The 12,437-nt window shown below is 40.6% G+C and overlaps 1 protein-coding gene across 4 annotated transcripts in view; it reads left to right on the top strand.

Moving 5' to 3' along the window:
- Large1 (LARGE xylosyl- and glucuronyltransferase 1) overlaps window positions 1-12,437 on the top strand; it is a 539,124-nt gene that overhangs the window by 250,816 nt on the left and 275,871 nt on the right. For all 4 annotated transcript variants that reach the window (XR_003947238.1, NM_010687.2, NM_001317391.1 and 1 more), the window contains one exon: window positions 3,953-4,076. Coding sequence is in view for 3 of the 4 variants with exons in the window: in NM_010687.2 (NP_034817.1) it covers window positions 3,953-4,076 (124 nt within the window). In the remaining variant the exon portion in view is untranslated. The remainder of the gene's footprint in view (window positions 1-3,952; window positions 4,077-12,437) is intronic.

The raw sequence follows: 12,437 nt of genomic DNA, 5'->3' as shown, positions 1-12,437 counted from the left end.
ACATAATGCTAATACTTGATCCAGAGTGTGTGCCCCAATGAGCAAGCACATTGACAAGAAGTGTACTTGATATTTATTCTAATTTGGGTGGTAACTCTGTTTTTCCCTATTGGTTGAATTCCTACCTCACAGTTTTATTCATTTGGCCATTCATAAAAATCTTGATACCTGAGGAATAAAGGATGAAGGGGAAAGGAGTCAGGGCTTCAAGGGAAAAAGGGCTACTGTTCCAGGCCGTGAAATTCCTAGAATGAAGCCCTGAGCCTTTATGCAAGCAATGATTGTCTCATGTTTTGGGGGTAGTTACATTAAAAGATTGGGGGTAGGGAACAAACAAACAAACAAACAAACACCTTTTACAAGTTGGGATAAACAGATTTTAATTCCTTGTTTTAAATACAAGTTTTCCAAGTATAGAAAAGACTCATATTTGATATTTCTTACAAATGCAGGCTTCATATTGCCTTGTATTCTTAACTCATGATCCACCATGGGGCCTTCCCATGACTGCCTGAGCAGAACAACTAAACCCTAGTTTCATAAATTAGTTATACTAGCCATTGTTGAAGTCCCTCCTCCATTTCCTTCAAAATGCTTCTCTACTTAAGTTCCACTTTTTTTGTCAAATTGTGGTGGAGTTTGGGTCATCTTGGTCTTTTTTGATCTACTTATTTTTTTCATTAAACAAAGACAAGGTAATTCTTTGTATGAGATGAAAAAATTCTGGAGATCATTAATAAAATGGAGCTCCCAGAGTCCATTCTTAATACAGTAGGGTATAGAGGGTTCTTGACTGGCTTCTGTGTTCATCTTACTAACTTTGGAGAACAAGGCAGAAGGCAATGATTCCAGCAAAGCTGTGATGGTCCAAGAAGAGGTCAGAAGTATGCAGAAGAGCAGAATACATTTTTGGAGCTGCAGTGGGACATGCAGTTTCCATGCCCCACTAAGGTAGTGAAAGGAAACCAGACCAGTGACTGGAAATATAAAAGCTTTCCTTCAGACAGCTCACCTTATACCAGAGGGAGAATGCATAGCTCTATCAGAGACTAGCAGTGCTAACTTTGGGATGGAACCAAACAGGAACCTGGGATGGGGCCTGGGGGGGGGGGGGGGGAAGAAATGAGGCTGCCTTTGGTAGGATGTCTAAAGAACACTGCCCTGAGTTTATGACCCTGGAGCTTATTTTGTAGAAAGAATGGGAGATGGTCATATGGTAATACAGAGACATGAGAATGATGGTGAGATCATTAAAATCCTTGTTAACTCAATGTAGGAGTGGGATCTTTCTATATTATACAGTGAACAGAGAATAAAGATATCACCAAAGGTTAGGTGTGATCATGATAGCCATCATTAACCAAGTACTTCTAATATATGTTTTATTTGCTTGATATACTTGAGACCAATTGATGTAGATGATAGATAGATAGATAGATAGATAGATAGATAGATAGATAGATAGATAGACAGACAGACAGACAGACAGATATAGAACTGATAATAATCAAACAATCTTAAAAGTCTCAAAACTGACACTTAGAGATGAATCTTCCCAAAGTTCACCATTAGTTTTTTACAGAACCAGGATAAGTCAAAGCCAGTGCATTTATCTCCTGAGATCCAACTTGGAACCACTAAGTACAGGGTATATGTAGTGGATATGTAGAAGATGGATGGGGCTGTTTTTTGCTGGGAAGGCTGGGTAAATGGTATTGTAAGACCCCCTTTCGGGGACCCCTACTCTAGTCTTGGGAGTGTGAGAGCACCCAAAGAAACATGAGGACCCAACTTGCTGTAATTACATGAGGACGTTTAATTACGGAGCTCCGGACCGACATGTATCCCACACAGGAGATAACGGATGCTGGCCACGAGGCTAGAAAGCTAGGGGTTTTTATGGGGCAAGGGGCTTAGGAGTGTGGAATTCAGCACAGCGACACACTATTGGCTTATTCAAACATTAACAGAAAGATTACAGGGCATCAAGACTTTGTTCCTGTGGGCTGAGGGCTTATCTTTGTTCACATAGCAACCAGTTGATGTATGACTTTACCCGGTGTCAAGGGGCAGTAAACAGAGGGGAGGTTCCAGTCAGGTGGTGTTGACTCAGACAATATAGCCCTGCTATGTCTTCACAGTCCCCTTTATCTTATGGTCAAGCTGTTCCCAGGAATGTTTTAACTACGAGGCATACCCAGGTTTGTTTTTCTCTTTTCTCAGCCCCAGGCAGCCTCTAGGCTCACAAACAACCAGCAATTTCTGAGTACTTTATATGACTTACAGGTCTTGAAATTTCATCTTTCTTTCAGTATTTATTGCTAATCCCAAAGATTTGAGGAGAAAGACTAGCAACCCAAATCAAATTAATTCTAAAATGCAGTTAATTAAAACTAGCTTTTTTTTTTGTACATGTCCTGTCTCTCCCTGTAGATGAGAATCAAGATATCAACATTAGACATGAGGAAGACAAGGTTTATAGCTCAGCAGTTGGGGGTTTCCATATAGGGGATTTGGTAGGCAAAATAAGCTACAAAAGCAGAATTGTATGTCCTAAAACAAAGATGTTTGCAAGATGATCATAACAAGGTAGTCGTAACAACAGGTAGTCATAGTAAGATAATTTTAAGTCATAATAATCAAGTAAAACCAAGGAATGCTTATTGTTTCCTGGAACAGACATTAATGAACAATTTCTGGTTATAGCTCTATTTTTTGAGAAACAGGTTTAATCATAAACAGGAATGAGCCTAGTTTGTCTTTACTATAAAATAACTATTTTATAAGATGGAGGTAGGCTGGTCATCGTTATCATTTTATCAGAATCAAGCAAATGCTGCAGGAAGAGCCAGAACTGGACTTAAAACTCATTTCCATTTTTTCCCTGTATCCATTACTTTTTTTGTTTCAACAAAAAAACTTAAGAGAGAACAATTTAATGAAGGATTTATTCTAGATTACAGTTCAATTACATTACAACCTTTCTTCTAGTACCAATTTTCACAATTGTCACTTACCTCTTTTGTTGTAAGAAAATACCCTAACAAAATCAACTTAAGAAAGAAATGGTTTATTATAGCTTGCAACTCAAGGGGATACATTTCATCATAAAGGGAAGGCAGGAGCACAATGCCAATCAGTACATCTCTGCAGTGAGGGAAGCGAAACTCGAACAGGAAGTGAGCTTTAAGCCATACAACCTCAGACTTTCTCTCACTTAGTTCAGCAAAATTTGAATCCACTAAAGGTTCTAGTACCTACGCAAACAGTACCAAAATCTGGAGATCAAGTATTCAAGTACCTAAGTCAAATCAAGGACAATTCATATTCAAACTACAAAAGCCCCCTGCATCCTTGCCCTGTGTTATGCTGTCAGGAACTGTCCAGGAAGAGCTGGAAACTGTAGATAGTTGGGTGAGTAAAAGTCTTTGGACCCATTACAAAAGAGGCAAGCTCATATCCTCAGCAAGGTTCCAGATGACCACAGCATGAACACATATGTTTGTTTTAGAAAAGAAAAAACAGAAAACACAATTTATCTTTGAGTTAATGGAGCCAGCTACCCATACTAATTTATGGTAAGGTCTCTGTCATTACATTTTTGCATTAATGATGGCATGTCAAGTTGGTGGGTGCAAAAGTTGTCATAATTATTAATTATACCCTACTTAAAATTTTTAGAATAAAGACATCTTGATAACAGATGTGGGAAATGTGTTTTACTTTCTTTGTTCCTTGCTTGTTCACACTCAGAAATTCAAGTTTGAAGGTGATATCTTTTCTCCCTTGCAGTTCTAATATTATCACCAAGAAGTACTTTAGAGCTTCTGCCTGATTTACTTCCACAGTGGCCTATGATAGTATCTTACATTATTTGCTTGGAAAGGGGTGATTTTGCAACTAGAATCACGACCCTTAATGTTCCTCTGGCATCCTCCTTTCCCCTCAATAGGCGGAACCCTCTGCACTTCCACCTCATTGCTGATTCTATTGCTGAGCAGATCCTGGCTACACTCTTCCAGACCTGGATGGTACCTGCAGTGCGAGTAGACTTCTATAATGCTGATGAGCTCAAGGTATGGAAGGGAAATGGGGAAGGGAGAAGAGTTTCGTAGATCTCCTATAGCTGGGAGCCTTGGTGGGGAGTTAGACTGTTACAAGGACAGAGACCTCAGCTCCTAATAGGAAATGTTCAGGTTCTAATTATGCTTATCTGACTTTATCATTAAGCAGCACATTAGCAAAACTGCTAATACAGACTCTGCTTTGGTCAGTGCAGTTCTAGCCACCAAGGTACACTCTAAAAGCTGAAGTTCACTGATGTCAGTTTATGCCTGAACATTGTCTGTGGTAGAATGGTAGATCATCATTCTCTAGCTCTTGAGGTGAATGTTGACCTGAGAGTCTGACAGAACTTGCCTTAACTCCATGCACTGTTACTTACTGGCCACAAGACACAAATCAATCACCCGCCCATGTTGGCCTGCTTCTTCAGGGATAGAACTGTTGTACTCCCAGGTCTTGGGGTAAGTAAGAGTTTCTGATGAAAGAATATATGTTGATACCCTAAGATTATCCTGAATAATTACTACATTTGGAGTGTTTTAACCAATAAAAGACGTGTGGTCATCTAATTGCTTTGCTTAAAGTTCTTCTATAACACAACCTTGCTTCCATGATGGTTGAGATCATGATCTAAGTAAAGACCATGAGCTTTAGCTCCCAACTCTTCTTCTTATTTATCTTTTGTCATTCCTATGAATTCTTCCAAACATAGCTATAAATATTAGAGAGCCCGGGATGTGTGGCTTCTCTCCAGTATTGTAGTCCTTTACTCATCATATTTCCTCTGTCAGGCTTACTTGCCCTGTTATCTTGTCAGGTTTCACCCATCCTTTATACCCAGTGGCATTGCTATTCTTTTCTTTCCAAGAATAAGCAAGGAAATTTATAGCCATTTGTCCTTCCCATTCATATCTAATTTATGATCCTTAGTTGCCAGGCAGCCACAGGTAGCTGAATGTATCCCAAGCCAAAATGTAAGTTTACTTAAAACAGAGTTATGTGTTTAGTTTTTTTATTTTTTGTAAGACACTAGCATAGATTTTAAGCATGGAAGTACAAATGACTATTGTGTTAATGATGTAATACAGAGCCTGCCAATGGAGTCTAGCAGTGTTTCTTTAATAAAATAAGTAGCCGAGAGCTTTTTTCGGTACATAGTAGGTGGTGCATGGTAGGTGTCTCACATACTAGCAAGTTTAGCACGCTGCTATAGTTAAAGGAATTAACAGCTTTAAAGGAACACTTTGGCCTTTTGTTTCTGATCACCTTGGGAAGGACGAGGCTCCTAGGCCTGGGGCTGATTTTGGAAAGATGTTTCTTCTAAGAGCCACAAAGCCATTATAATTGCATTTCAGAGTAGTAGCATTTTAAATGGATCATGTTGATAAAGGCTAGAGTTTCTGATTTTCACATATTTCAGGCTCAGAGGTTGATCGAGATATTCAGAATTTTGCATTTGGTGATTGTCATAATTTATGTGCAATTCCAATCTATTCTGAGCTAAAATTGATTAACACTCTTAAAACCGTAACAACAAAATTTAGCAAATTACTGTAGTAATTAAGGTAAAAGGCAAGCCAATCTTATCTCCCAGGGTCTTAGTGGCAATACCATGGGGATATGAAACCAGAGAGGAGGAGCAGAGCTGCCTCTGCCTCCACACTTATCAAGGCACTTCCTCCCTGCCCTGTCCCAGTCAACTTATCGCTCCTTTAGAGACACAGAGGGAGCCAGATAGGGCAGCACATTTCTGTAATTGCAGAAAACTGGGATCTAGGGCAGGAGGATATCTATCTCTAAGAGAACCTGAAGTATATAGGGAGATTCTGTCTCCAAAAACAAAAACAAAAAACAAACAAACAAAAAAACTTGGGGAGAGGGCAATCCCTATATTTTATTTTCAAATACTTGTCTTCCACCAAAAAAAAAAAAAAAAAGCTGTGTATTTGGGTCTGAGCCTTGGCTTGCTAACTTGTGTAATAGTTCGAAATAAAGCCAGCCACTAAGGGAAGAAATAGTATATGTGACTTGTCAGGTTCTAAAAATGCTTGGCTTTTTCAGTAGTGGCCTGAAGTCAGAGGACTGTTAGAACCCAAGAATTAGAGAATAGCAGGCAACATGGCAAAAATCCTGATTCAGCTGGGCGTGGTGGCACACACCTTTAATCCCAGCACTTGGGAGGTAGAGGCAAGCAATTTCTGAGTTCAAGGCCAGCCTGGTCTACAAAGTGAATTCCAGGACAGCCAGGGCTACAGAGAAACCCTATCTCGAAAAACAAAAACTGAGTCAAAATAAAATAAACATTGAAGAATCCGGCATTGAATCCCAAGGTCATATAGTATCTATGTTGTTGTGGATCCTATTGATCACATGGCCTGGAATGTAATCCATGGACTTTATGATGTTGAAGGGACAAGGTGTTCCACAGAGCCCAAGGCTTTCCTGTGTCTCTGAGCCTGAGAGGAGAGGAGAGGAATAGAGAGGTTCTGTGGTTCTCCTACTCCTGAGTGATTGCCTATATTTTCCCTTGGTAGATTTTTGTCAGCTTGACACAAGTAAGCATTATTTGGGATAGAAAATTTCAGTTGTCAAAATGCCTCTGCAAGATTAATTTGTAGGACATAGTGTTGATTACAAGTTAGTTAATTGGGGAGGGCCCAACACACAGGGGTAGTGCCACCTCTAGTAGGTGGCTCTGCGTTATATAAGAACTTAGGCTGCATAAACCATGGAAAGCAAGCCAGGAAGCAGTGTCCTCTGTAATCTCTGTTTCAAATTCTCCTCACAGGTTTTGCCCTGAGATTGTTTCTTACCTCCCTTCAATGAAGGTTTATGTTCAGGACATATAAGCCAAATAAACCCCTTTTCTCCCAAGTTGCCTTTGGCTTTGGATTTTATCACAGCAAAAGAAAAAATAAAAGAACATTGAGTTACAGCTTTTATTGTTTAAAAAAGTGCAATAATTTAAAAAAAATACTAACTGACATATTAAAAATAGTACTCTCTGAGTCAGGGTTTCTATTCCTGGACAAAACATCATGACCAAAACGCAAGTTGGGGAGGAAAGGGTTTATTCGGCTTACACTTCCATATTGCTGTTCATCACCAAAGGAAGTCAGGACTGGAACTCAAGCAGGTCAGAAAGCAGGAGCTGATGCAGAGGCCATGGAGGGATGTTGTTTACTGGTTTGCTTCCCCTGGCTTGCTCAGCTTGCTCTCTTATAGAACCCAAGAACTACCAGCCCAGGGATGGCACCACCCACAAGGGGCCCTCCCCCCTTGATCACTCATTGAGAAAATGTCCCACAACTGGATCTCATGAAGGCACTTCCCCAACTGAAGCCTTTCTCTGTGATAACTCGACTGTGTCAAGTTGACACCTAAAACCAGCCAGTACAAGTACTATCTTCTAGAATCTTTACTCCATAGAATATTCTTGATATTGGTTTTTTTTTCTACCTGTTACCAGCTCTCTCTTATATCTGAGGATTTCTAATCCCACATCCTAGCAGATTAATGAATATGAACACATTATGTGGAACATAGTGTTTTCAAGGCACTAGTGATCACACAGAAAAACATTTATATGTGGTCACCTCTGCCAACTTGCGTCTGCTCTCATCTGCCTAGATGCTCATCATTGGTTTGTCAGTCCTTTCCCTGTGTGTATCCCCATATCTTAGCTGAGCCCTGTCTCCTTAGCTGAGCCCTGATGTCCCTAACCAAGTTTCATGATCTTCCCCTGCCCATTGGCATCCCTTGCCTTTTTGTTTTGTTTTGTTTTGTTTGTTTTTGTTTTGTTTATCAAGACAGGGTTTCTCTGTGTAGCCCTGGCTGTCCTGGGGCTGTCCTGGAACTCACTCTGTAGACCAGGCTGGCCTCGAACTCAGAAATCCACCAGCCCCTGCCTCCCAAGTGCTGGGATTAAAGGCATGTGCCACCACTGCCCAGCTCATATCTTGTCTTCTAGTCTGCTCACATTTCCTTTTTCAGGACTATTCTTGAATAATAACAAGGATCAGTTTTCTGGAAAAGGAAGTTAGGCATGGCACCCCAGTTATTTGTTTAGTCTTCTGTGGTCCCATATTGCTTTTAAGAGCCAGACTATAGCTGAGCAGGCCTTTTTTTCCTTTTCTTTCTTCTTTTAACTAGGAAACTCTGTTTCTTGGTCTTTCTTTCCTTATTGCTAGGTCATTCCCTGTCCTTTTCCTGAGCCTGTGCTACTGTGGGAAACTGCCTCCTTTGTTATCACCATGGGCGTTCTTTGTTATTTGAGTTTGTGGGATTACACACATTTCTTCAGGGAATTCACCACAGACCATATTCCTCCATGCCATGTTGTTTGTGATGTTTGAATACTTGGTTACCACCAGTTGGTAGGTCTGTTTGGGAAGGATTAGTTGGTTTGGCCTTGTTGGAGGAAGTGTGTCATCTGGAAAGGCTGTGAGGTTTCAAATGACCACAGCATTCCTATTGGTTTCTATGTCTTATAGTTGTATCCTTACAGATGTAAGCTCTCAGCTACTACTCCAGTGCCATGCCTGCCTTTCCCTTGCCATGCCCCCTGAAATGATGACATGGGCTCTAATACTCTGAAACTGTAAGGCTCAAATAAACGTTTCTGCTATATGTTGCCTTGGTCTTGATGTCTTATTAGAAAGGTAACTATGACCCTTTTCTCTGTTTGCTCCCTGGATTTTTTTCCCTTCTGTGATCCTTGTTGGATGCCTGGTTGAGAAAATGTTTTCTAAGTAACTGATATACAGTGCATTTAGAACTGTTGTCTTTGTTTTGTTTTCGGTTCTAGGGTTTAGCCTGGTTCCTGGAAGATGTTAGGCATGCACTGTAGAACTGAGCTCCATGCCTTATCTTTCCTTTTACTTTTTGCTTTCAGTCAGTGCCTCACAAAGTTTTCCAGGCTAGTGTGGCACCTATGATAATCCTGCTGCAAGCTTCCTAGTAGCTGGGATTGTGGGACTGTGTCACCATTAGCAACGCCAGCACTATATTATGAAGAAAAGCAAGGCCAAATTTTGATCACAAAAGAGAATCACCACATTTCTGAGTGTGTTTCGGAGTCTGGGTGGATAGCCTGCCTGAGACTTTGCAATAGTGGTTTTGTATATACCAGCCCATGTCCCAGTAGCAGTCCTGGGACAGATAAAGCATGCATATTTTTTTTCTATCTTTTCTTTTGACTCTCCCACTTTTCTTTTTTTCAAATAGAGTATCTTTATACAGGCTGCATTGGCCCTGAACTCACCATGTATCCTATGTTTGCTTCAAATTCACTATGAAACTAGGATGAATACTTTCCTATATTAACTGCCAGGAACAAAGCATACTTTCATTATCACCCTTTAGATAATATCTGGGAAGGAGGAAAAACAGGAGGGAAGCAGATATGAACTGTATTTTTTAGTTGTGTTCAACAAGTATGTCAGAAAGCTCATATACAGACACATAAGATAGCCTTCCCTGATATGGTTGGCTCCAAGGAATCACTTTGTACAGCTCTTGGAAATAGTATTTCTCAGAAATGTGCCTGTGGGCCCCTTATTATCTCTGTTTCTGTTGGAGTATGAGAGAATATGAAATTTATGAGGGATGGGTACATGATTAAAAATGAACTATCTTAGTCAGGGTCTCTATTCCTGTACAAACATCATGACCAAAAAGCATGTTGGGGAGGAAAGGGTTTATTCAGCTTACATTTCCACATTGCTGTTCATCACCAAAGGATTCCCCTGGCTTGCTTAGCTACTTTCTTATAGAACCCAAGACTACCAGCCCAGGGATGGCACCCTCCCTGCTTGATCACTAATTGAGAAAATGCTTTACAGCTGGATCTCATGGAGGCATTTCCTCAACTGAAGCTCCTTTCTCTGTGATAGCTCCAGCTGGTGTCAAGTTGATACCCAAAATCAGCCAGTACACCCACCATGGACTGGTGTACTTCCCTCCATAATGACCAATTAGTTTGGATTTGCAAATAGGAGTCTCAGTCTGCCTGTCCCTGCTGTCTGTAGAATGTCCCTCAGTCTTTCCAGTACTTGGATAGCCCATTTATTTCTACCCTCCAAAATCCCTATCAGGACAGTACTTTCTGTGCCCTGACCTCTGCTGAAAACTCGTAGCTCTGAACATCCAGAGAGAAGGGGTATTTACTTTGGTACAGAGCTTTATAGATGTCTGGACACTGTCACTCACTTCTCATGACAACGCTCTGGGCTTGAGAGTAAAGTTTGATTCCCTCCATCTCACAGATAATTCATAAATCTGCAACCCAGTACTGCAGAATATTTGCCTAAGATCAGGCAGTTAATAAATGCCAAGGCTGATATTTGACTTTTCTCTTTTGAAATGAGATGATATAAGACAGGATGTGCAATTCACTAAGCACAAATGGAGTTTGGATCTGAAGGAAAGGGCTGTAGTCACCAGAAAATGAGGATGCCCTTGTCCTAGTGTACTTGATCCCCTGACTGTTGGGACCCCTAGGCTCATGGGCTACATATAACATCTATTGCCTTTAGAGTGAGTATATTGTTTCTAATGATATCCCTGCTTCGCCTCTGCATTCCCACAATTCTATGATGTCAGTTCAGTATCCCCACTATATGGACAATTAACTGTAATTCTTAGCTTAATCCTGAAGCTACCTGTAATCATGGCTCAAAACCCAACTCCATTGTGTCTGATTCTTGTCCTTTGTTCTTTCCCTTTCTTGTATATTATCTGTATTTCTAGTTAAACAAGAGTCCCCCAAGCTCTCAATATGGTCCTTTTTCTGACTGCCCCTGAAAAACAAATGAATTAAGCATGAAGCCTCCATTTAATGGCTTGCTGGGAATAGAACTTTCTGCTAGGGATAAAAGTGACCCACTCTAGTGAGGTTGCTGAGGTTTGCAATGACCCAGAAATCTCACCCAGGGACCTTGTTCAAATATAAATGATCATTACTGTAGTTTGCTTTAAATCAGCAAAACAGTACTTGCCAGCTTTTAGACAAGTTCCTCCATGTCTACTAGCCTTTTATCTTGCCCACCTGGCTACCACTGGGATAAAGATGACCCTGAGCTCATAAAGGGAAGTGGCTAGAGCAGTGGCTGTTTTATGATTTGTCTCTTTAGTGGGGAGTCCCAATTTAATCTCCTTTGCTCATAGCATTGATGCCTGTTCTTTACCCACATTACAGAGGTTGGAAAGTGGAATTCAAGACAGTAGTTACTGAAAATATTGATGGTTGACTGAAAATTGGTGTCCCACTCATCGCTAGTTGCCATTGTGCTGGTGTTCATTAAAACAGAAGAAGTTCTCTTTAGATACTTGTAATCTCTCAGCCCCCTTACAGGCCTTCAAGAAGAGCATTTCTGTTGTTCCTCTCCATGAACCATTAGGTGACCTCCTGCCTACCCAATCTCATTTCCTAGGAAGATAAACTTTCTGAACACTGAAATTTCAACCATAGTGAAGTGAAGCAAACATGAGTTCTGTGTGTTGAAGGAGACATGATATTTATAACTTTGTAAACAAATTAGTCCTGGAAAGGCAAGAAAAGTACCAAAGGGCTCCTCAAATATTTTTTCTAGCCAGGTGGTGGTGCATGCCTTTAATCCCAGCACTTGGGAGGCAGAGGCAGGCAGATTTCTGAGTTTGAGGCCAGCCTGGTCTACAAAGTGAGTTCCAGGACAGCCAGGGCCATACAAAGAAACCCTGTCTCAAAAAAACCAAAATAAATAAATAAATAAATATTTTTTTCTAATATAGACCCTTTCCTCAAACTGTATCCTGGATTTTCAAAAGATAGGCCTGGAGTATAGTATAGAGCTCCACACTGATAGGAGTTGTGCTTTTGTTGATGTGACTGGACATCCCTGTGTGCACAAAAGTTCCATCTTTTTTGCAGGTTCTGTTCTACTATGAGGTACCCAACAGAGGACCCAGAGGGGAAGTACAGCTTGTGGTTTTCTGACACATTTAAAATAAGCAAAGCAACATACAGCCCTTAAGTCTTCCAAACCGTAGCTATAGCTCCCTTTATTGGTGATGTCTCAGTGCATATAAATGGTATTTTATGCTGAGATGCTCAGTGCTTAGCACACTGTGGGCACTTACTTTCTTCTCTCATGGCTGTCTGTCACATGTAAATAGACCCTAATCAGGACAGTTCAGTGTATGATATTTTACCTTTACAACAGTGCAAAAGTGTTATGCATATATTAAGTGTACTTGAGATTTGGAATTTGGGTCTTTCACTTGTTAATAACATGTAGCATATTCCTCATGTAATGTTATGCAGCAACTGAGAGTTGTAGCGTTCAGTTAGCCCCACTCTACTAGAGAAAACGAGGCAGCTCAATGACAGGTTG

This window comes from Mus musculus, chromosome 8 (assembly GCF_000001635.26).
Source record: "Mus musculus strain C57BL/6J chromosome 8, GRCm38.p6 C57BL/6J".
In the NCBI taxonomy this organism is placed as follows: Eukaryota; Metazoa; Chordata; class Mammalia; order Rodentia; family Muridae; genus Mus; species Mus musculus.
This window is presented reverse-complemented; position numbering and strand designations above follow the sequence as displayed.